The sequence below is a fragment of the Gavia stellata genome, chromosome 12 (assembly GCF_030936135.1).
Source record: "Gavia stellata isolate bGavSte3 chromosome 12, bGavSte3.hap2, whole genome shotgun sequence".
In the NCBI taxonomy this organism is placed as follows: Eukaryota; Metazoa; Chordata; class Aves; order Gaviiformes; family Gaviidae; genus Gavia; species Gavia stellata.
The window spans coordinates 18609873-18634890 of NC_082605.1; the positions used below are offsets into that span (position 1 = coordinate 18609873).

General features: G+C 40.9%; 1 protein-coding gene across 2 annotated transcripts; it reads left to right on the forward strand.

Moving 5' to 3' along the window:
- The first annotated feature begins 1241 nt into the window (after positions 1–1241).
- KBTBD8 (kelch repeat and BTB domain containing 8) lies at positions 1242–9006 on the forward strand. 2 transcript variants are annotated; one of them, XM_059823151.1, is made up of 5 exons: positions 1242–1305; positions 1341–1544; positions 3990–4200; positions 4852–5966; positions 8513–9006. In XM_059823151.1, exons 1-5 carry the CDS (start codon positions 1242–1244, stop codon positions 8974–8976), a joined length of 2058 nt encoding a protein of 685 aa, XP_059679134.1. In that variant the 3' UTR covers positions 8977–9006. The 2 variants fall into 2 exon arrangements, with proteins under 2 accessions (XP_059679134.1, XP_059679135.1); XM_059823152.1 differs by lacking the exons at positions 1242–1305; positions 1341–1544 and adding an exon at positions 1601–1616.
- Positions 9007–25018: the final 16012 nt, after the last annotated feature.

Below are 25018 nucleotides of genomic sequence, written 5' to 3' on the forward strand. Positions count from 1 at the left end.
TCGTTTTATATTTCTAGGGACAATTTCAAGGCCGTGCCATTGCTCAATGGGGAAATTGGAAAACTGCAGAATCGATTTACAGACGTGAAGTTCTATTTTCTTTTACACCTCCTTCATCAGAGTCTCCATCATTCCTGTGTTGTGTAGCATTATTATCGACAGCAGCCTGGACACCACTGATAATTGCTAAACTAGGGAAAAGCTATGCCTTGCAAGTGAAAGCAAAACCACAGAACTAGCAGTCAGATGACACTGAGTGGTACTATGCTCGCCTTTAAATTCATATGCTTTAGAGCATTGGTAATGTACCCATGCTATGTTATTTCTGAGAGTTAAAGGGAAATGTATTTTAAAAATATTAGTTAAATTGGGTTTGTTTGCATTTTTTTCTTAACAAATCTTTCCAGCTAAAAGCTGCAAAGTTGTATTAGATCTGTTTTGATTAAAACCAGAAAAACAGAATGGATTACAGAGTGCTTCCATTATTTCTTGTCTTCTTTCATTAATTGCCTTTCACAAAGAAGAAAAAAACCCCTCTTCCACAGCGAACTTCTGATAATGACTCAGTTACCAAGAATGAAACCAGTGGCTAGTTGCTGCACAAAACTTGAAAAGCCGGTGACTATCAGCCACTTCATCTCCAGGCTGGAGAGAGAGATGTGCTTTGTGATATTAAAGGTCATTGGCAACAAAACAGTTGCTTGTCTGCTGGAGTCATTCAGCTGCTCTCTGTATAGGATTGGTGTGGCTGATCTGGCTGGCCAGTGTGCTGGGGGGTACAAACACAGGGAAAAAAAAAAATACTCCCAGTGTGATGAGCTTTCAGACTAAGTAGCTGATTGTATGTTTTTTGTTAAAGGTCAATTCAGCTTCGCACAGCTCTGAGTCCTGCATCCAGGCGCTGCCCTGCCCCTGAGCATGTCCTTGCAGCATTAGGATAGCAGGATGCATTTTCTTTTCCCCTTTTCTGATTTTCCAGCAGTGGCCGTGGTGTCTGCTCTCCCTGGCCTGCTGGGCAGACAGCTTCTGGGTGACACCACTGACACCCTTCTGGAGTGTTTGCCCCAGGAGGTGCAGGTCAGTAAGGACAGGAGAGAGGCAGTGCAAGGCCTGACGAAGCAGGAATTGAGGGGGATTTATTTATGCGGAGAGGCCATGTCTGCTGGGTGCTCCTGGAGAGGAAACCACTCTGAGGCAAGGCGATGAAGGCCGCACACACGCCCCTGCCTGAGGGCCCCAAAATGGCCGATCCGCCCTCAGGCGCCCGCCTCGTCGTTGCTACGCGACGGGCAGAGCCCGCCCCCCGCCGCCGCCTCCTGGAAACTACAAGTACCAGGCAGCCCGCCCCGGAGGAACTACAACTCCCAGCAAGCCCCGCGCGCCAGGGGCGGTGCGCCTCCAGGGGCCTGCACTACATTTCCCGGCAGGCGGCGGGGGCGACGGCCAATCCGCACGTCCCAGGTTGGTCTGTGCGAGGAGCGGGGTTGGCTTCCGCGGGAGTAAGCGGGCCGCGGAGAGGAAGCGGCGCAGGGGAAGCAGCGCCGGTGACATTTCCTTTCGGGCCGCCCCCCTCTCCCGCTGCCGGAGCGGGGCCCCGAGAATGGCAGCTTTAGGAGGTCGGTGCGGCCGGGCCACTGGGGCGGTGGAACGGGCTGAAGGCGGGGAGCGGCCTATGGGGTGGGGCGCCGGGGAGAGGTCGCTGCTGAGGAGTGTTGAGGCCTATGTGCTGGCGGGTGTCTCTGTGGGGAGGGCACACAGAGGAGGGGTGCTGGGGCCTCCCTGCTGAGGGGTGTCCGTGCGGAGCACCATGTGGGGCGGCGTGCTTGGGGCCCCTGGGCTGAGGGGTAACTTTGAGGGGTGGGTGTGCCTTAGGAGGCCTGGTGGGGCAAGAGTGCTTGAATGAGGGGCCTGCAGTGTGGGGTGTCGCATCCGGATGGGGAAGGTGGTAGTGGAGGGGGGTGCCTGGGAGGTGTCTGTGGAGGATGGGGTCGGGGTATGGGGTAAGAGGACGCCTGAGTGAGGGCCTGTATACGGGGAGAGAGCAGTACCGTGTGAGGGAAGGTGTGCAGTGGTACTGTGCTTTGTTAGGGTAGGCAGTTTGTGGAAGGAGGGTTTCCTGTGAGGGCACCCTCGCACTGTGATCTGTGTGAGGGGAGCTGAGCCGAGAGGGAGGAGTGGGGTTGTCTGTGATGAAAGGCTTCTATGAAGGTGAGTATTTGAGGAGTGGAGACGGGAGAGGTGTCTAAGAAATTAATGTGGAGAGTATTTTGGGGTGAGGTCTGAAAGGAACAGAGTTAAAATTTTGAGGTGCAAGTGAGAGGAATAAAGGAAGAGGAAAGAGATGCTTGGGGTGGGAGGGAGAAAATGAAGGTGATGAGTGTGAGTGGGAAGGTTTTATGGGGTGAAAACTGTAATGTGGATAGTGTCAAGGATTAAATAGAAAAACTGGAGTACGGGAATGAGTATCTCTTCCTGGCTGAGTCTACCAGCGCTGGAAGCTGCCTTGATTGCATGTGCTCATTGCCCAAGTGACTGGCAGAGTCAGAGAAGAACTATTTTGCATCTTCTTGACTGTTAGAAAGTAAATTAAACTCTTCTGTAACTGTAGGTACATCAAAGTTTTCTTGTACATCAAAGCTTTGCTAGGTGGGAAGCCTTGGAACTGATCTAGCAAAGTATTGTTTACTTGAATTTGCTCACTAGTGATTACCATTGTTTCTGAACAAGTACAAGAACAAATTCTCCCCTTTGCTAATGATTGGTTAGTTTTGAATGTTGGAGCTCAGTTACTGTGATAAAGTAAACTCTCTTGCTGTAGATCTTACCTTCAAGTATTTACTATTGTATTTGGGGAAAAAACAAGTGTTTTGAAGACTTTTCCTAGCGGTACTTTGAAGAGACACTGACAGTATTTGGCCCAAGCCTGCCATGGGAAATGCATGCCTAACAGCAGATCCCTACTGATTTAATTGTGACTGTGCTCAAAGCTGTGTCTGAATTTTGAGTAAGAGAGATTGTAACTGCTGTATATCGTCATGAGTTAGAATTTAAATTTCCTATTCATCATTGACATTGTTGTTTGCTATCCTCTTTGCCCCTTTGTGTTGCTCAAAATTTGTTGGAAGCATTCTCTGTTGCAGTCAGCAGCTTTACCTGATTTGCAGCTCTTACCACCTAATGTTTTTCTTTTGAGCTCTCCTTTGTTGTTGTTGCATAAAAAATTTTGTTGCTATTACGAAACAGATTTTTGTGCTTGAGACATTGCTCAATTTTCACTTTGGGATTTACTTCATTAGGCATATCACATTTTACTTAGAAGCATATGCTTCACTTCATATGTTTTCACAATGATATGCAAACTCTTTCATACCTGAGTAATTTTAAATGGTAATTGTATTTTATTTGTAAAGAAAAACATATAACTGTATATACAAATTTATGTGAATTTAGGTTTGTTGCCCAACATACTTACTGTAGGGCTGTTTCTTCATGAGTCTACGCTATTAACAATCACTTGTGTAAGTTAGTAGCCAGTTCCTGTTTCAGTGTAAAGTTAAATATGTACATATAGACTTGCGTAATGGTGGTTTAGGTTGAGGGCTTGTTTTATTCTTCTGCATTCTTTGATTTTCCCATTTAATAGGTCAATAAGCATTGTGATTCTTTACTTAATTTCTGCCCCCCAAGTGATATAAAATAAATATGAACTATATATGATATATATATGATTTTTTCTCCTAATATTAATGGATATAATTTTATAGGTTAAGCTACACATACATTTGAAAAAGGGAAAAAAATGGAGATCTCTTTATACCTTTACTCACTCTTGAAAATTTTAGACTTGCTGTTGATGGATGGTGACAGTGAGGAAGTACGGAATATTAATTTGTGCTAATTATTGTTTGTGCATGGGGTTTTTTTTGGTGTGTGGGTGTTTTTTGAGGGTAGTTTGTTTTTTGTTAAACAGTTTCAATTTTGCTTTGTAGAACCAAGTAAGTTTTCACAAACAGTGAACGGAATTCCTTCTTCAAACACAGTCAGCAGTGGAATGGACCCCTTCCATGCTTGTAGTATTCTTCAACAGCTTAAAACCATGTATGATGAAGGACAACTGACAGATATCGTAGTGGAAGTGGATCATGGGAAAACATTCTCCTGTCATAGGAATGTTCTTGCTGCAATCAGTCCTTATTTCAGGTACAATAGTCCATTGTTCTAGTGGTGATCAAAAGCAGAATTATAACTTATTTTCATTAAATGAAAATTAGAAAAAAAAAAATCACACCTATACTAATATTCCATGGAACTATCAATATAGTGCATCTAGTAAGTAAAGATTATTGTTCTCTTAACATCAGTGCTTTATTAGTGTCTGTTTATCACAGGAGAGTTTCATTGGAGAAAATGTCACATGATTTAAAAAACAAACAAAAATGCCTCCAGTATTGTGGCTATCTTGGATACAGTAACAGCACAGTTAAACTACTTGTTTCCTTTTGAAGTTATATATTCTAGCATGCTAGAATATGTATATGAAAGGACATGTTGAAAGTTGAGTGCAAAGACTTGGATATGTCAAGAGCTTTGCTTGTATACTAGGTGAATTTTAATATGGGGTTAGTGAGATAATTAAGCAAGAAATTCCAGCTTGACGCTTTTGTTTCAGTAAGTCTAGAACTAATCTTAACTTTAGGTACCAAAACAGGACAGTGTAACATCAGTGATAACTGTACTTGTGCTGATATAAGGGCAAACACATTGAGATTAGCTGTACAATATAATTTCATTTGTTATACCTGTAGTTAGAAAGTAATTGCAAATAAACTGCTAAATATTTTTCTTTTGTAGATCTATGTTCACTAGCGGCCTTACAGAGAGTACCCAGAAAGAAGTTCGTATAGTTGGTGTTGAAGCAGAGTCAATGCATTTAGTATTGAACTATGCATATACCTCCAGAGTAATGCTGACAGAGGCCAACGTTCAAGCTTTGTTCACTGCAGCTAGTATCTTCCAGATCCCTTCCATACAAGACCAGTGTGCTAAATATATGATTAGTCATTTGGACCCACAGAACTCCATCGGGGTGTTTATCTTTGCTGATCACTATGGTCATCAGGAGCTCAAAGACAGATCACAGGACTACATTCGTAAAAAGTTTCTGAGTGTCACCAAAGAGCAAGAATTTCTTCAGTTGAGAAAAGACCAACTGATAAGTATACTCGACAGTGATGATTTAAATGTAGACAAAGAAGAACATGTTTATGACAGCATTATAAGGTGGTTTGAGCATGAACAAAATAAGAGAGAAGTGCACCTTCCAGAAATATTTGCCAAATGCATCCGTATGCCTCTGTTGGAAGAGACATTTTTAGAGAAAATCCCTCCCATGTTTGCACAGGCTATGGCCAAAAGCTGTGTACAAAAGGGACAACATAGTGCCAATGGCTATACACAACGGCTTGGAATGACCGCTTCTGAAATGATCATATGCTTTGATGCTGCCCACAAACACTCAGGAAAGAAGCAAACAGTGCCTTGTTTAGATTCGGTCACAGGGAGAGTGTTTAAACTATGCAAGCCACCAAATGACTTGAGAGAGGTTGGAATTCTTGTATCTCCTGATAATGATATTTATATTGCGGGTGGTTACAGACCAAGCAGCAGCGAGGTCTCCATTGACCACAGAGCAGAGAGTGATTTTTGGATGTATGATCACTCTGGCAATAGGTGGATTCCGAAAGCTCCTTTGTTGCGAGCCAGAATAGGCTGCAAATTGGTTCATTGCTGTGGTAAACTGTATGCAATAGGTGGTCGCGTTTATGAAGGAGATGGGAGAAACTCACTCAAGTCTGTGGAGTGTTATGACAGCCGAGAGAACTGTTGGACGGCTGTCTGTCCAATGCCGGTAGCAATGGAGTTTCATAGTGCTGTGGAATATAAGGATAACATCTATGTTTTACAGGGTAAGGTGGTTTGACTGACTATATGGTGTTTTATTGGAAGTGGGGGTTGTTCAATCCAACTGTCTGCACTTGCTTAAGCACCTTAGAAAACTCAAGTTTTCTGGACGTTTAAAGAGTGCCCTGGGACAATGGGGTGGGAGGAAAGCTAGGGAGGGCAGTGGGCAAGGAAGTGTGAGGTTGCTGCTTGAGTTCTTGTGCCCTGGGAATGTGTCACTAAGGTGTAGATTGAGTTATTGCACAAATGGCAGTTTTGGTGGTGTTCTAAGTCAGCAGTATAGTACTACATTTTACTCTGAAAATTGTTAATTAAATCTTCTTTATCTGGGTGAAATGCAGTAATGTCGAAGAAAAGATATTGTCCTATGAAAAAGCACTTTGAATTTTATTTAGCTAAACCTGTGAAAATTCCTGATGTCTGTATTCCTGGTGACTTGTAAAAGTCAATTAACCACTGTAGGCCTTTGTTTCCTGCCTACCCTGCTTTTTGAGGTCATCCTGGTAACTACGAGAGATGATTTACATCTTTCTAGTTAGCTCTGTTTCTTTGGTCAGTAATTATAGTACTGCCTTTACATCGTTTTTCCAGTAAATGATCAGACTTATTGGTGTATTAGATATTGATTCTTAAATGAATAAAAAGGATCATTATGGGAACGGATCAAACAATTTATTCTTCTCTTTATTTTATTTATGGAGATCTTACATAAAATATGTATTTGTATGTATGCATGAGCCATATAGCAGTCTACACTTAAAAGTGCTGAGACTGATCTATGAGGCTGTAGTTAAGATTCCCAAGAAGTGGAAAGAAAGGAGGAGGGGGTGTCTTGGTTATGTTTTGCTAAGGGCCACCTCTGTAAATGCCTGCAGAAGTTGGGGTCTTAGATCCATATCAGCTCCTTCTTTAGGTCGCTCTCCACACAAAGCTGGACCACAGGAAAGAAACAGGATAGAGAATACTGTAAGGTCATTGTTATTTACTGGAAGAAGTCAACCCGATTCCTTGACTTTGCATTCTTGCCACTTGGTAAGGTTGGTGGACTTCCACATGATTTGTAGAGAGTTTTCTTCTTTTGTTGTTCCTGTATCAGGTTTGATTCTTGTTGGTTGTGGCTTAAAATAATTCTGTTACACTAGCAAGTTCTCACAATCTGTCTCTTCTATTGGGTCAGACATCTGCTTTAGATGGTTAAACAGGAATGCTGAAGAATATTTAACTTGGTAGAGTATTTGTTCATCCTTTTTAAATGTTTCTTGGAACTGCTAAAAAGTGGATGTTGTTATACCCCATAGAATAAGAGTTAATCTTGTTTACAAATTTTAGCTGCACTAATTCTGTGCTTCAGTGGTTTAAACGACAACTCAATGCTCGCATAAATAAGCAAGCTACTTCACTGTGCTAACCAGCAAATTATAAAGATTCATGTTATGGGCAATAGGCAACTTTTCTATTTGAGTGTGGCAGATAAAACCTCAATTGAGTTGCGCTGAAGTAGTACAAAAAAGTTAACTTCCAATGATTTTTCTAGAGAAAGCTCGTAAGTTTTTAAGTAGCGAATAAGGATTGATGAGCGTGTTAAAATGCCAATGGAACGCAAGCGTCAGTCGTAGGAGATTACACCGTGGAACAAAAATGAATAATCAAAAAATGTATTATCTGTAAGACTTAATCTCTTAAGCTATGTTCCACTCATTTTACTGTATTATTTCTGTATTCTTTGTTATACTTGAGGTGCTTGGTTACACAGCAGCTTGGTTAAAGTTTTTAAAATAGCCATGTGAAATTATATATGATTTGGATTATGCTAATATTTGGCCAATGTTAGGCTTTTCTTCCCCCAGGCTTTACAAAAGGCAAGCGGTCTTTATCCATGTTCTTTTCATCAAGTTTGCAGAGCATGAGCTTTCAGTCGTCTGAACTTCCATTACCTACAGTCTGTAGATGCTACTCTGTGCAGTCAACAGAAGAGGGGTTTTATAATCTAATCGCAAAACTAACGATGAATCAGTAGCTTCATCCAAGTACTCACCTGGCATCCTCTTAAACAAATCAACCTAAATGTGTAGCCCAGTCACCTGATATAAGTAACTTCAAAATCTGTGTGTAGTACAAGACACAATTACTTGCTCAGATTTAACAACTTTCAAGCACTGAATTCTGAGACTCCACAGTCTGTAGATGATACGTTGTGAAGATGTTAAAGAATGAAACAAATACTTCAGACACTTCAAGACTGGAATCTTGAAAGGTTTTGTCCTAAATTAAGTGTTGTTCAGAAGTAGTAAAGGATAGCTAGGAAATATGTAAAACATTATATTTCTGATATCTTCAAATTCCCTCTTCCTCAGCTGGAATAGAAACTCAAAGTAGTTTTTACTCAGCTGATAATATTTTTGTAATGCACTTGGAAGAAAGCAGGTGATGGTTATTGGATTGAGGCTTATAAAAATTGGTAGACCATTTCTTCTGAAAGCTTAGTAGCTGCAGAATTGCTGTTCTAGAAATGAAGCATAAGTTATGTTTTATTTTTCCTCTCTCTTTTCAGGGGAATTTTTTCTCTGCTATGATCCTCAGAAGGATTACTGGGGATTTTTGACCCCAATGACTGTGCCTAGAATCCAAGGCTTGGCAACTGTATACAATGACTCCATCTACTACATAGCTGGAACCTGTGGAAACCATCAACGTATGTTTACCGTAGAGGCCTATGACATTGAACAAAATAAGTGGACTCGAAAAAAAGACTTCCCATGTGATCAGTCCATTAATCCATATATAAAACTCGTACTCCTCAAAAATAAACTCCATCTGTTTGTCAGAGCTACTCAAGTCACTGTTGAAGAACATGTTTTCAGAACCAGCAGGAAGAATTCACTCTACCAGTATGATGAGGTTGCTGACCAATGGCAAAAAGTATATGAGACTCCAGATAGGCTCTGGGATTTAGGCCGGCATTTTGAATGTGTTGTTGCTAAACTGTATCCGCAGTGTCTTCAGAAAGTTATTTAATTTTTTTTTTTCAGTAACAGGCCTTAGTGATTTCAGTGGTAATCTGATGCTAGAGAAAACATGTCTTAAAAGAAAACAAAGAAATTCTGTCAGTATTTATTGTAAGCTGAAACAGACAGTTTTTTGTGTATGGGGATGGGTGCTCTTTAAAGGTTGCAGTCTCGGGAGGGAATTACTCGTTCAGTTTCATATTTACTGATATTTTCCTGGGAAATGAGAAGGAGGTTACAAAGTGCAATTATCAGCATTTTTTTTCTGGTAAACACTTAATCATGTCATACTAGAGGGGTGTTTTTGTGGTAAGAGCAAATTAAGTGGAAGAGCCAGGATAACTATGCACTACAGTGAAAGAAAATCTAGCATTAATAGCTAAGGATGTCCAAGATGTTTTGAAGTGACTTTTCTTTTTTTTCTCTTTTTTTAAATACGGGTAAAATTTGAGGCAATATCACTAAGGTTTTTTTTAATTTTAGATTGAAAGTACATAGAGGAATGGTAGATCTTGATTCATAATGATCTTTTTTTTTGTATTGTTTTTGAAGTCTGCTGAGAAGTTTGTGATGTTGTTTGTGCACTACAATTTGGGAGAAAAAATCAAGTCAGAATTGGAACATGGAGTACCTTTGCCCCAGACGGAGGCCTGTTCAGATTACTGTACCACTTCTTGTCTGTGGATTTTTGGTAAAATTGAGCTTAATGATAGGGGGGGGAAATCCCAACACCTATTTTCTGCCACATAGATGTAGTGCTGTAAAAACATTTTTTTGACACTGCTCAAAACCTTTTTTTCATCCCATAAAGGGCTTTAACCCAAAAGTTGATGGTGCTAGTACGTTTTTAATACTTGTTTGTGTGAAATGGGCTAGCCTTATGCTACTGTTTAAGACAGCCTGTTATTTTTCATGGAGTGTGTGTCTGTCTTCAGGCCCTGTCCTGTCATCATATTGTCTTTTTTAACATAACATTTTTACTGCAGTGGTATTCTTGCACAGAATGGTGACAGGATATGGCCTTAATAATATCGATTATATTTTCTTTTTCTTTTTGTGTGGAGTGTTGATTCTGTCTCCACTAAAGTACAGTGCTATGTGCAGAGTTGGCATGTGCTCCAGTAATTTGGAAAAGTGTGGCTTAACTTTACAAGTTTTTCTTTTCTCCCCACAATCAAGCCCTCAAATACCTTCTATTTCATTCTGATCTATAATGTGAAAATTTGCACTACTGAGCTGTCTTCATTATCCGGTGTATTAAAGCAAAATTGACAATAAGTGTCCATGGCTTAAATAATCTTAGATGTAAATATAGAATAGGGATCCAATATACTGCAACACTTTTCTCTATGTATTTAACATTTAGCTTATTTTTAAGAAGTAAATAAGTTCAAAGTTCAGCCTCTACTTCAGTAGTGAAAACTGGATTTAAAAGGGAAAAGATGAAACCTAAAACTTGTATCAGCTGTAATTCACCGGGTTTAATTTGTTACAGCTCTAAATTTTGCAGAGCTGTGAGTATGTTATCTTACTCGTCCCTGTTTTCTCAAATTGACCTAAGTAAACCAGTTAACTTGAAATGGCAGTGGTCATCACTGGCTGCAAGTGCTTACCATTATCTGGCTTAACAGCTGATATTGCAGTAAGCCAAATATTTAGCTCATTGTTTATCCCCCTGGCATGGCTGAGGATTTGGATAATGTTTGTTTACCATGTGGTCTTACTGTTCCCAAATGGAATCTTTCTAATACATGAAAATACTTGCCTGGTTCTAGTTCTTAATTCTTGCACAAAATGTTTAAAAGGCAAAAACAAACAAAAAACTGTGAATTGAAAAGGAACAAAAAAATGCCTCTTTGCATTACATACCTCATCTTCCAGAGATTCACCAAACCGCTTCTTTCAAATGCGAGCGCCTGAATTTTTTTTCTGAAGTTGAAGTTGACAATTCTTGCTAAGACTGTGTTTTCCAACAGTGTTGAGGTGTGTTGTTTCTCTGTTTAGTTTTCTTCTGGATACTGTTTTATATATATCCATAGCCAAGAATAAGAGGTTTTTTTAAAAGTACAACTAATTTCATTTTTAAAATTATCCTTAGTCCTTGGCTAGCTCTCTTTGCGCTGTTGTAGGCCTCTAGCTGCAAGCTTTCTGAAGCACCCTCCCTAACAGTGTTGCATTTGTGTGTAAAACCATTTTTTTTGCAAAGTGTTATGTAACTTTTTTCTTGGTTTTTTGTTTTTTTTAAGCTTGGTTGAATATTTACAAGACTTCTTGCTGCTTTTTGACAATCTTCTATATTTATTTAGTAGAACAAATTTCAATATATTACTTGAAACTATGAAATAGAATTGAGTTAGCAATTGACTGGTCATGTGATGTATAGAAGTACAATATGCTGTGGTTAATTCTGCAGTAGGTTTGTTAATTTTGTTTATCTGCACTAAAGTACGAAGATCTCCATTCTGTTTAACCATTCAAACTAAGGGTGTGATCCAAGTCTGTAATGTATTTAAAAGCTAAATTCTGGAACTTGCTGTGGGAGTAGAATATACTAAATCTTGTGCATGAGGAGTTTGTTGAGACAGTAATGTAGCTGTGACATTTTGCCAATTCTTAAATGCTTTTACGTTTTGCTGAAAGTCAGATTCCTGGTAAAGTTTTGCTTTAGAGTCAGGCTTAAGTAAACTTGCACAGCACAAAAAAAAATAAAAGCACCAAAGGTACTGATAATATTTAAACAGTAATCTGTACATTTTCCCCACTTGGTATTTTTTCTGCATTCATTTATTTCCCTTTATTAAATGAATTTCTAGCGTTGTAAGGACTTACGTAAGTGTAAATCTCTTTTCCAAAATTTATTAGTTACTTTAGAAGGAAACATTTTGTAATTTCCACCTGATTCCATCAGTAAACTTTAGAATAACTAAAAGCAGTTTTGGTGCACCAAACATGCAGTGTGTGTATGTTCTACAAGAAGTCGAAGAGCTCCCTGTTCGTAAGGCTGTTTAGAAATGGCATCCAACATTCAGTGCTCAGGTATGTTAGTAAGAAGTACTGTAGTCCTCTGAGGGCAAATGTGTGGATTTTTAAACATTTTGCCATAATTGCACAATTTTGCATTTTTACTTAATGTCATGTTATGTTTCTTAAAATAAACCTATTGTTGAAATATAATGGAGTGCAGCTGGTTTTGTGATAAATCTCTTGCATGCATTTTAGTAGATTAAATTTCTGAAAATTAACCCAATGGTACAACTTTTTGATGCTTGTTCCATTTTTCTATTTCTGCACATGTGTGTCTCAGCTGTACGTAGTGTCACATGTTTGGGGTTTTTTTAAGGCAGCACTGCACTGTTGCTTGTGGTGGAAGGTGCTTTGTTCTGCTTTTTTTTGTCTCATTCCTTGTGGCTATTCAGGTCTAACTTCTCATTTGCTTACACACAGGTGACATTGTCTTTCCCCTTCCCTTCCTCCCTGTCTTTGGCTGGAGCTGACATCCCAACAGGAATGTCAGGTAGAACATTGTACGTTGAAAAACCCTGAAACACTTTGTACTGAATTTCCCAGCATCCTTACTTAGTAGGGAAGTTACTTCCCAGGTGGTAAAAGGGACGGAGAGCGCAGTGATGTTGGTTGCAAAGGCGCCTGCTGCAGAGCTGAGAATGAGAGGCCTCCTCTCCCCTAGCTGTTTAAGCAAAACTCCAGCATTGTACGTGGCTTCTGATGTAGTGATGGTGCTTAGCACACGTGCTTGTAAATTACACTTTTTATTCGAGAACCTTTGTTCCCTTTCAGAGACTCTAATGACTTTAGCAGTGATGCTAAGTCATCACAGCCTAGGAAAACAACGTGAAGTTCTCCTGTTTGGGAAGGCACTCCTATTACCAGGTTCTCTTAGGCATTGTTTACATCCTCTCAGCCCCTCACCCCCAGCCGTGGGAGTGATTTGAAGGCTGTTCACCTGGCAGTTTGGTCATAGCAGAAACAATTCAGGGATCTGGGCTAGTGGTGGTTGTGTATGTTCAGATCGACTCTGCCACATTGGATCAGTAAGCCAGCCTGGGTTGGCTGCCTAGGCTGTCTGTGCAGCCAGCTGATGTGGCAGACTGCTCGTGAGCTATGCAGTGTGGTACCCACCTCTGGAGAGTACTGCATGACGATCCTAACCTTGGGTGAGCTTGTGCTGACAGATCCGTGCTCCTGGTCACCGGTTCAGAATGGTACACTCCCTCCAGTCAGACTCCCTGGTTATAGCACCCAAGGGTCCCAGCCTCTTTGTATAATCACTGGTTTATTTGGTGTCATCATGGCATTGTTCCTCATATAGTTGAGCTCCTTTCCTCCAGCTTATGACAACACGTACCAGACAATCCTGGTATCTTTTCTGTTTGCAGCCTTCCATTGCTGGGAAGACTTCTCCAGAGAAATTAGCCAGAAGAGCAAAGGCACTGCGTGCCTTCCCGCATTCCTGTCCAGATCTGCAATTGCGCTGTTAAAAATCAGGGACGTGTCCCCTTGAAGACATAGTGGAAAAAGTGATGAAGCCAGCACAGAGGAGGTAGGCTTACTTTAGTGGGCTGAATAAATCAACATGTGCTAAACTATAGGCATTCTCTACTTGCTTCCACATTCAAGGACTCAGCTGAGGCAATGAAATACTAATGGCTGCTGTTAGGCAGAAAGGTCTAACTAGATTTGGCTGTACTTTCATGCTGCTTCTGGAGTTTGCTAATAAAATAATGACTGAGAGTCCAAATTGTCCATCCCCAGCATGGAGTTTGCAGTTGTATTCAAATACTTGAATGGTAAAAGCATCCTAACCTGAGTCTACCTGTCTGCTGCCTCCTTTGGAGCACCTTGCTCTGTCCAGAACTCTAAGAACTTACAGGGGAAGGTCCTCTAGTGCCATGTTAAGGTTTTGCAACATGCTAGTGTGTAATGAACTGTTGGGACTTAAAGAAATCAAGAAAGAGCTGAAGCTGACAAGATCTGTGATCCCCCAAGGGAAAAAGTTGTATCAAAGCAAAATAACAAGAGACTGCAAGAAAAAGATAAAAGATAATCAAATCGCGTCGGCTTCCTGGGGACAAATCAAATTAACTCGGGGTCCACAGTTTGGACATAACTAAAGCTTCAGAAGCTAACTGGAATTATCTTCTTATAAGGGTTTTTTTAATCAGAAGGGTAAAGAAACTGAACTGAGCAGTTGTAGCAGAAGCCTCAGTGAATGCCTCACTCTTCAGATACATCTGAATGGTTCTTGTGCTTTGCTGCTCATGGCTCCTTCAAAAAGAGGTCAGTGTATCTCTGAGTTAAGTAGTAACTGTTACCTGTTTTATAAAAGATGTTTATGGATGTATCTGCAAACTTTCAGTGAAGTAATCAAAGCAACATCTGGAAGGCACTCTGGGTTTGTAATGGCCAAAGAGAGGGACCACAGCCAAAACTGGAACAGGGGTAGTTCGACCATGTTCTTCGATTCTCTAATTTCCCTTTGCTCTCATGGCAAAAAATAGATAAATGAATCAGCCCCCAGTGCCCCAAATTTCCTAGTAGCTCTTGTGAAATCCTCTTAATGTTTGGCATGCATTATAATGTGAAATAATGCACAGCAGTGGATGAGAGAACTTTGCATGGTCAGGTTGACCTATTCAGGTATGAGGAGGGCTAACAGCTAACTGAGGGAACAGTTTTGCCAGTTTTGCGAATGAATATACCCTCTAACCATGAAAGAGAATTTTCCTTCTTTGGACTAAAGTACATTCTGATGTATTTTTGAAGAGAAAAATAGATGGGCAATTGAGACGCTGCTTCTGTCCTGGGGGGTTGGGGGCATGGAATTCTTTTCTGGCCATGTTGTTTTTCCTTTCAGACATCCTTTGGGAAGCAAGGCATGTTATTTTGGAAGCATTTGCTGGAGGAATGGAACACAGCAAAACGAAGTAGCATTACTTAAATGAAATAATCCACCAGTTTTGTTCCATGGCAGTCCACTTCTGTGAATCCATGCTCTGGTTCTTCATAGCTCCAAAGCTATGAAGAAGTACACTTGTGTATGCTGCGTGCAGGGGAGTATCTCACAATTGGGCACTCGGGTGCAGTCAATAGATGGAGAAATAACCACTCAGCCATTGCTTTCTCCTTATCTCTTTGCCACTCATACTCCCCCCTCTGCCTCTCAAAGGGGGAAGAGTTAGACCAACAAAGCTTGAACCTCTCCCCTTTCTTAACATCTAGTTAAGGTCCCATGTGCCTCACTGCTGAGTTATCTGGTTCTGTACCACATATCCACTGTAAGAGGCAGGTATTTATTAACTTTAGCTAAGTTTGTGATCAAGCTACGGTTTAACTAGTTATTTCAGGAGCAGCAAAACTGATTTCTAATGTATCTCTCCATAGTGGATTTTCTGAAGCATAACAAAGGTTGTGTATGTCAGCTTTCCCTTATGGGAGGTAGCAGTGTGATCTCTTCCCTTTTCAGCCACCTAATTGCACAGAAAACCTGTACAGAGTCTTTACATAGTTGAAAGCCTTGGCCCTCTGCAAAATGTCATTTAAACCAGGCACTATCTCAGAAGTTGAGGTGTCTGTGGTAGCTGATAGTGACAGGGATCGAGCACATGTACAAAACTCTAAATATTGTGTTTCCTCGTGGAAAAAATGCTGAAATCCCCACTTGGAGAACATTTGGCTGGGTTTGACTGTTTTTGAAGGGCTGGGCAGCTTCCTGCATGTCATAAGCTTTGAATAAAGAAGGCATAGATGTACCTGAAGAGGAACAAAAGGGAAATAGATAAAGTATGGTGTCCTACTCTTTATGGTACCTGGCTGATGGTGAGGCCCTCCCAGCGTGGAAGGACCATTGCTGAATGCAATTCTATAAAAATGGTCACGGGCTTCTCCTGTGTGCTGCTTCTCCTACGTGCTACTGCTCCCTACAACTGTGGACGAGGAGATAGCCTGGCCCCACAGCCACAACAGGTTAAGGGGAGAGGAGGCTGCGTGCCCCAATAGCCTCAGTTACTGTCTTTAAAGTGTGGCGTCTGACCTGTTAAAAGACAGTATGTCCTTATTTAGATCTTTAAGTGTCACTGAGTACCAGCAATGATAACATACCTGTAAAACATCAACCAAAATAGTACCAAATAAATCCATTTAAAGGAATGCTCTCTGTGTTCCCATGTCTCCTTAGACCTGCACATGACCTCTGTTCTGCAGCTCTTACTTTTGCAGAAAACTAGCAACATCCAGTCCAAATGTAAGAAGTAGGAACTGTATGCTTGGTTTGTGCCAACAGTTGATTCTCTTTTTTATGATACATACAGGTGGACTTGGCAGTGTTAGGTTTATGGTTGGACTTGATGATCTTAAAGGTCTTTTTCAACCTAAATGATTCTATGATTCTATATATTTTTTATTATCTGTAAACTCAATTTTAAATTTCATTAGATTAATTTGAAGTCGAGATGGTATGTGATACATCAGCTGCAGAAAAATATTTGCAGATAAATTTTGAATTACTTTATTAACTTCCAGTTTGATTCTATTCATATTCCTTCAGTAACAGATTTTTTTTCAAATGTTCTGAAAAACAAGTTCAGGGGCAGGAATATTTGGTGAACATCAAATTAATCTTCTCCCACAGCCAACAAATGAACTGAAGCACTTAAATTGTATTTAGTCTGCAAATTTGCTTTTTGCTTTTATTTAAACAACAAAAAAAGATATACCACTTTTTACATCAAAACTACTATATGGAGAGCAAATCTTAAGAAGAAAGAGCCATCTGATAAGACATTCAAATTTCAATTTTTCATAGGCCAATTAAATAGTAAAGGAGGGTTTCTGCTGCTCTTGTTCATCTCATCCACTGATGGAGGTGACCAAGGTTTTCCAAAGTGATTTTGAAAAGCAGTCTCAATAGTTTGAATTGCTATTGCTTCTGAAGTGCATACATATGATCACAGCCCAATAACTATCATCAGAAAACCTTTATAATTTAGGCAATAGCTATTAGCACAGATGTGGAAGGAGGGACAATATAATTTAACAAAGGCAAGTTCATGTTTTGATTTAGTAAAGCATCAGTCTAAAATGGCTTAGAGCCAAGGGAACTGTCAAGTGTCTGCAAGCAAAGGAGAAAGCACGTTTTTGGAAGAATATGTGTAGAAGCTACTTAATTCTGAAAGTGTAAAGGAATTTCACCTTTCGCAATGCCATTAAGTTTTTACACTAACATTATTTCTAAAGGTGTAGTGTTGAAAGAAATGACTCCCATGAACACTAGATCTGGTGTGATTCCAACCTCTACAACAGGCAGCTTCTGATGACCTCCTATGGGATGGAGCACAGAGGACCACATGCATCTTGAACAATCTGTAATGAATTCTCATAGCACCTATAACTGCATTTAAGAATTTATTCCTTTTAGAAGACAGAAAAACACCAGATATGCTTGTTATATTTCTGGTTGTAAAACATTGTTAGAAAGAATAACTGGTAGAAGCCATGACCAGTGAGGTAGAAAGAGCTGGATCACAGCAAGGTATGTCCAATTGGTATTCTCTCCCTGACAATGAATTAGTGGTGGATACCTGGGGAGACAAGAATGGAGCTAGCTGTCAATATTCCCCAGTCTCCAGCAATTTGCAATCCGCGGTGTCAGAGGAGTCATCTTTGTATTTAATAGCCCTCGATGGATTTCTCCCAAGAATTTATCTTACTGTCTTTTGACCATTGGAGACTTCTTAATATGCTGTTACTATTGGCTGGTGGAAAATCCTTTTAAATGGGAGGCGTGTGTTGTGTGTCCTGTGTTTGTGAGAAGAACATCTGAGCTGGCTGCGACAGCACTGGTAGCAGCCATTCTTATTAACATAAACTGGGATGTAGTGCATGGTTTTATGCATTTGTTGTGTCCTTGCAAGGAAGATATTTTTGCTGGGGCGATATGAAATAGCATGGCTGACTGCATGTGGCTACAAGGCGGGAAATATGGGCTACAGTAGGTGCTGACTTGCAAAGTTAGCTTGGATGAATAATTTTTCACTTTGTCTCTGTTTACCTTTCTGCTGAGTTTTCTACTCAGATTGGATGAGAACAGTACCCCATCCCGCCTACGGTCAGCTTTTTTCCTGTTTTTTCTTGTGCTTAAGTAGTGCGTTGCAGCGTCTGGATTATAAACACGGCAGGGGAATGTTTTAAATCCCCCAAACGGGGATTTGCAACGTAAGTCTTGTGGAAACATTCCTACTGAAATTGGGTTATATAAACCACCGCAAAGCGCAGACTCGAGTCGTGGACATTGCTCGCTCACTAGTCCAAGTCAACTGCTCTGTTACTGGCTAGAAATTCAGGAACTTTCCATACCCCCTCCCCTCACTCCAGGGTGAAATTTACCCCTTGATAAATGTTGCTGTGGCCTGCGAATCCCTTCCTTTGTTCTTAAGTGATCAAAATAAGTCTGATGCAGGATTTTAGGTGACCCAGAGGTCATGCAAGAGAATTTCAGCCAGAAGGTTAAAATTGCTGTAGCAGGATGGGCAAAGATAGGGGCTCTCCGTATGCAAACTCCCCCAGAGGACAGTGGGAGAAGAGCCTGCACAAATGTGTCATGAACAAAGAATAAGTTAATATGTACAGGGAAGAGAGGGAGGACGGAAAAGGGATATCTGACAAATAATTTATTAACATCCACAGAGATCTGAGAGAGGCCAGCACTCCGAGCACTGCAAATGGGGAGTTTGCCCTGAATTTGTCCCTGGTGGGTGAAGGGCCATCCCTGTTCATGAAAGGTTAGTCAATGTGCGATGCAGTTGCCTTTGGATGTAACTTGAGGGGTCGGGTGGCAGAAGGTGTTGCAAGTTACAGAAAGGTCTTGCATCTGAGGATAAGCTTCTGATCTCAACCTTTGATCTCAGCTGCATCTGGCATGGGGGAAGAGTTCAGCAGATGGCTTTAAAAGCTGAGCAGGTCGCTGCGAGGGGAGCCAGCAACCGGAGTGCCACAGGGAGGGGAGTCCAAGCGGTACCCACCTCTGCCGAAGAGAGAGCAGTCCCACTGAATGGCGGTTAGTGAGTTTGTGCATCTGGTGTGTGGTGGCTTGCTTGGGTTGAGGGCAGCTGGGCACCAGGGAGTCCCTGGATCAACAGGTGAAGCTACGTTAGACTTGGTTTTGATTTGTCGTGGTGCTCTCATTTAAAAACAAAAAAAAACCCCAACCAAATAAAACAAATGTTGTAGAAAATAATAGTATAGTCCAAGAATAGTCCCCAGTTGATTTGGCTTACAGAATGTGAAGACTGTGATAGTATATGTTGGTTCCAAAAGATAAAAGTTCAAAAAATGAAGGAAAGAAGCTGGTAATAGCAACTGAATTAAGACGTAAGGGTCTTGATTGTGCAAGAGACCTGGAATTTCTTTATTTTGAAGTTGTTGATGGTAGCCTCAGCCAGTTTCCTAAAGAGAAGGGAAGAATAGTGGATAAGGAAGATCCACATGTGACCAATGAATAACTAACTACAAAAAAGTAACAGGAATAAAGCAGGAAGGCAATAGGGAATGGTGGATGGAGAAATGGGAAGTCCAGACATGTATAACTTCACAAAAAGGAAATAGGGGTAAAATGAGAGAGCCTACAAGTGAATTTGAGTCAGACCATGGCTCTACAAAGGCAACTCTCATAATTTTCCTCTGCTACAATGAAAGAGGAATAAAGAGGTGGGGGTTTCAATGCTCTCTGGGTAAAGCAAAGATAAAACCTGTCAAGGATGGGGTGAGATGGGATGATCTCAAAGAGCTGACAAATGAAATTCCATGCACAATGTAACTGGAGAACATCAAATGAAATGTAATGTCTCCATTTGTTTAAACAGGACCTGGAAAATTATAGGTCTGTAATTGTACTTCAGTAGTGTGGCAGGGCCTGAACAATATTGAGCGGAAAAAGCAAGCGTGGTCCTGGAGGTAAATGGGCATTGACCTAAGAAAACAAGGGCTTCCCAGAGGACATCAAACAATTAAAAGAACAGTTATTAAAAAGGAAAATCAAAATGTAGAAGACTTCCTTGAAGTGGATATTGGAGAAGGAGCTGCTGTAGTGCCACATGGAAATTAAGAGCAAACCTGTAGAAGATGGGGGGCTGGTGCAAAGAAACTTTAAGGTGACAAAGGCATGGCTAAGAGGGTGGTAATGGAAGGGGTAATGTCACATGAAAGAATGGTCCTGGGCCCTCCTTAGTGCTGATGTCCCCATAAACCGTGGGAGTGCCACAGGAGAAATGAGGGGAGCATGTGAACGTATCACGTTGTCTGTTCATTGCTCAGGCTATTAAACTCATAAAATAATCCCTAAAGTTCAGTTCCTCCAAGTTAGCCTCTAGAAGCCTTGTTTTACAGTCAGGAAAGTAAGAGTCAACTGATGTGATTTTTATTTTTTAGTGCACACTACATTTTCATTTAACTTCAGTTCCTCTCTTTGGTTTTCTGTAGTATGTAAGAATTAGCCTTGATATAGAAAAGCTGGACAATGAAGCTGATACCATAATCTGATTTTATGATAATGTCTTCTCAATAAATCTCCCATTAAACAGAAAATGAAATTAAATGAACAAATATATTCATAATGTGAGACTTTAAAAGGTGGTGTACAATTAGTCACAGTTTTACAAGCAGAATGAATTGGTGGTAATAAAAAATAACCTTTCTTGTTAATCCCTGAAAATATATTTAAAGTTCAGGCTCAACCTTTTTAAAGGACTGTCAAAACCAATTTTAAATTGAGGGGCCTGAGAATTTTTGCATATCCCAAGCTTTGGTAGATTGTGAATACCAAACATAATGTTAAGTAAGGAATCATGTCCTCACCATGATCACCCCTTAATCAATTTTAGTTTGTCTAATTTCAGAACCTCTAGGATATGTCAATATTTTTTGGAGTTTGGTATTCTCCGTAATATTTGAATGGCCTAAATTATGTGGAATAACCATAAATGGAAACAGTGCAATGAAATGCATATTTGATAAGTAATAAAAGCTCTTAAACAACTTGTCAATGAACAGTCATTCCAACATCACCGCTATTACTCTTCAGCTTGGGTTTTCTTTTAAATCCCACCCTGCAGTAATGAAGTATAGTTAATATAATTCTAAAAGACAATTATTTTTTTCTATGGAAAAACTTAGATGAGGGGAGATAATAGATTCTGCATCAGAATAACTTGTTCCATATATTCTGGATGCCTGTAACGGAAAAATATTGTTCCACAAATTTCTATCAGAACATTTTATTACTTAATATCCGAACAGGAGAAACTTTGCAAGTGCAATCTTCCTTGCTGCTGAAATTATAACATAGCATCCCTCATAGTGTAACAGGACATTTTCATTATTATTTATTACTTTGTTGTTGTAAAAGATTTCTTAGTTGGTCTTCTCTTGATACAGCGATGAAATCTCAGAAAACCCAACAACTTGCCACCCTGGATGTTATCCAGGTAGAAATTAGACTTCTTCAAGAGTGGACTTATTAAATATTAGTATTTTGGACTAATGTTTCCTCCAGTTACAATTGGGTTTTGCTCATCTACTTTGGACAGAGGTCTAGGGCCATAGGGATTTTCTTTCATGTTAAGAGTTGAGTAGTTCTTTTGTGTGCGTGGATCTCTGGAGCAAATCTTGCAGCCACGTGAGCAATGCAATCGCTATGTGCTGTTAGACTGGATCTGACCACAAGTTGTTCTTGCCCGCAGTGGCTGGTAGTGGATGCCGAGGGAGGAGGATGAGAATAAGACTGATGTGTGGCGATCTTTCTCCAGCGTAACCTTTGAGGGCCTCCAGAACCAGTGGTGATGCCTTTGCAACTCTGAGCATGGGGTTAGATAAATTCCCTTAAATAAAACGTAAAAGGAGGTGAACAGCCTCAGTCTCTGATAAAAAAGACAGTGAAGAAAGGTTACAATAGGAAAAAAGCAGCAATTATCTTCGGGGGAATTGAAAACTTTCAATGGACATCTGATGAGTATTTTGCAAAGGGCTTCCTAAACTCATCCCTATATTTCCAGATGTATCTGGAAATCTCATCCAAAAGCAATGTGGTATTCTCTTTGATTGGGGCTGTTTTCCCTTTCACCACCTTTAGTTGCCACCAAAATGATGTGCAGTGTGGACATGAGTAACCAGGGGAAGGTAGGTTCTCTGTTCCCACCATCCTTGTTAAGGAGAGGCGAAAAATACAGCTTCTTTACCTAAGTGAAGTAAAGGCTAAGAGGGATATGCTTACTCTCAGTAAAACCATCAGAGGATAACACCAAGGAAGAGGATAAAGCCTTTGAGCTGTAGAATGCCATCAGCACAAAAACATTATAAAATAGAAGCAGATAAACTTGAGTTAGACGGTATGTTATTAACAATGAGAAGTGGGAGGCTCTGGGATGTCTTCATGAGAGGAGTGGGGAATAAATGCTTACGGCAGTTTGAGGGTTTACGAACCAGCTCTCATTATATTTATAAGTGTTCTTGAACTGGCTTTCAGCTCCTTGTCTTAATGCTGTACGTTCAGTCCGCAATCAGGGGGTGCCCCAGCATGTTGCTGAGGTTGGAGAGGAGATAACGTGTCTCTGTCTACTGCGTGTGCAACAGCTGTCCAGACATAGGGACAGCTTGAAGCCTGTAGCATAAGGGCCCCGTATTAATCTTATCACTTATAGCTGTAAAAGTAGATGAAAGAAAGTGTGAATTCAGGAGTGTATCTGTAGGCACATCACTAGTTTAAAATAATAGTTTTTTTCTCTACTGTTCCAGCATCCTCCTCACAGTTTGAATCCAAACTGCATCTCTGAAGAGACAGTGGACTCTCAAATAGATGCAAATTACACCATATTTTTCCTACAGTGGTTTTTTGCTTTTTTTTTGCAAGATAAGCAAAGGTCCCTCTCTCCCTAGTCAGCTGACTACTGCTTCTGAGGTTCAGCAAAATGTGTCCAGCTGATATCTGGGCCTGCTCCTTCCCATGAGCTCTGATGATGCCTTTTCCTATCAGCTTCCCTTGCTTCTGATTTTGCAATATATAAAGGCAATAAACCACCTTTTATCTGCAAAGATGCAGGTGTACCTACCTGGCACCCTTTGCTGTGGGACCTTCTCCTCTCCCCTCTGATTTAATGTCTTGACCTTGAGAGGAGGCTTGTGGATTAACTCCTGAGAGGCATGTAGGTTTTACTTTTTTTCTTTTTACCCTCATTTTATTTTAATGGCCAGGGAAAATGGGAAGAATGCAAATGAGTGAATGCCCTCTTTGATGTGTGTTGCTCCTGAGCATAATCTGCTAACCTGGCAGGCACCAGGCACAAGAGGAATTGCTGCCCCTAAGCAGGAAGAAACTTCAGCCTCTTTTTGCAAGCAGTTGCTCGCAGTTTGCTTGTTGGCTCGGGGGAAGCGAGCAGCCAAGAGAGCCTCGTCCTCCCGCAGAACAGGGGAGCTGGACGCACCGTGGGGCCAATCGCCTGCTGCTCACGTAATGGGAATTATTCTTTTAAGCAGGGATAACCTGAAATCATAAGGTTTTCCACCCGCATCTGAAAACTACACAATGAAGCGTTTACCCTAAAAACGGTGCAACTGTGGCATCTGCTTCTCTGCGGAGGGACGGGCTGAGCAACTGTGAGAGGGGCAACCTAGAGAAGCCATCTCCCGAGGTGAGACACTGAGCCACGGGCTGGCTGCGGAAGAGAAAATGGAGGCGTTAACTTCAGTGCTGAATGAGGTCCATCCCTGAACACGGAAGCCGTGGGAGTATTTTAAGGGTGTGTATTTAAAATACAGGTGAAAGGGCTGGAGAGGGTGATTGGGGAGGGAAGGGTGATTTTGGTTGTGTTAGAATTGAACAATAAAACTGTTAATAGCCAGCAGAAGATCGAGGCTTCAAGAGTGGGTGATCCTCTGTACCTCTAAATTATTTTACTGCCCTTCAAAATGATGCCTGATTACACGATATGCATATGCTGTAAAACACACGTATCCTTTGTGCTGCAGGACACCGGGAAGTGGTTTTTGCTCTGCAATCTGGACGGACCATGTCTCCTCCAGTCCCTTCAGACCTGGGCTACGTACCCCCTGATGGCGGATGGGGGTGGGCAGTGGTGTTTGGAGCCTCCATCTCAGTTGGGTTTGCATATACTTTTCCTAAAGCTTTCACAATCTACTTTAAAGAGCTCCAGGCTGTTTACAGCATCTCCTACAGCCAGATTGCCTGGATAACATCCATCATGTGCGCTACCACCTACGGAGGAGGTAAGTGAAGCAAGACTGTATCTTTCTTTGGAAAAGAGGAGGTCTGACCTCTTCAGCAGAAGGGGAGGGGAGAATATATTCCTCTGAGAGAGGTCTTGGAAAGTTCTAACTGCAGGTTTGTCTCTCTGTTTTCTGATGATGTACATTGGCAAAACAGCGAAAACCAGTACTGCGGAGTATTTTATTGACAACATATATGATGTCACCATTTCTTGTTATTTTATCAGAAATCTTGCTATGTGTGGGTGGAGGCTTGGCCATGGTGGAATTATTTGAGCCTTGGACAGTTATTTCAGCATATTTAGTATTGCATCTTTTCTGTTCATATTCTTGGCTTTCTTTTTGAAACAAAATGTATTTCTTGCACTCATGATTGTAGAGAAGATGCTGGAAACTTGAAACCTGAAGTTTTGCTCATGAACAGGCATGGCATACATGCCTGTAAATGTTGAGATAGTATGTAAATATGTTTTTAAATATTCCCTAATTCTGTTGCTAAAATCTTGCTGTAAGTCATTTATTAAGGTATGGTGTTTTAGATTTCTTTCTGCAGAATCTTTCTGAAAGGACAAATGTGTCCATTGGTTACTTCAAGTTAAAAGGTTCACTGAGTACTTGCACCTCGTCTGCAAAAGTTGGTGTTGTGCAAAGGTTGTGGGAAGGTATTGCTTGTCCTCAGATTTAAATCACCAAATGGATATTCTCAGAGGGATGTTTGCCTCAGATACTGATGCGAGGTATCAGTCTGCCACTTTGATCTGAGT

Bases quoted from the DNA above. Each gene is read 5' to 3' on its own strand.
- KBTBD8 (XM_059823151.1), top strand. From the start codon at position 1,242: ATGGCCGATCCGCCCTCAGGCGCCCGCCTCGTCGTTGCTACGCGACGG. The intron at 1,545-3,989 runs GTGACATTTCCT...TTTGCTTTGTAG, and splicing joins GCGCAGGGGAAGCAGCGCCG to AACCAAGTAAGTTTTCACAA. The intron at 5,967-8,512 runs GTAAGGTGGTTT...CTCTCTTTTCAG, and splicing joins TAACATCTATGTTTTACAGG to GGGAATTTTTTCTCTGCTAT.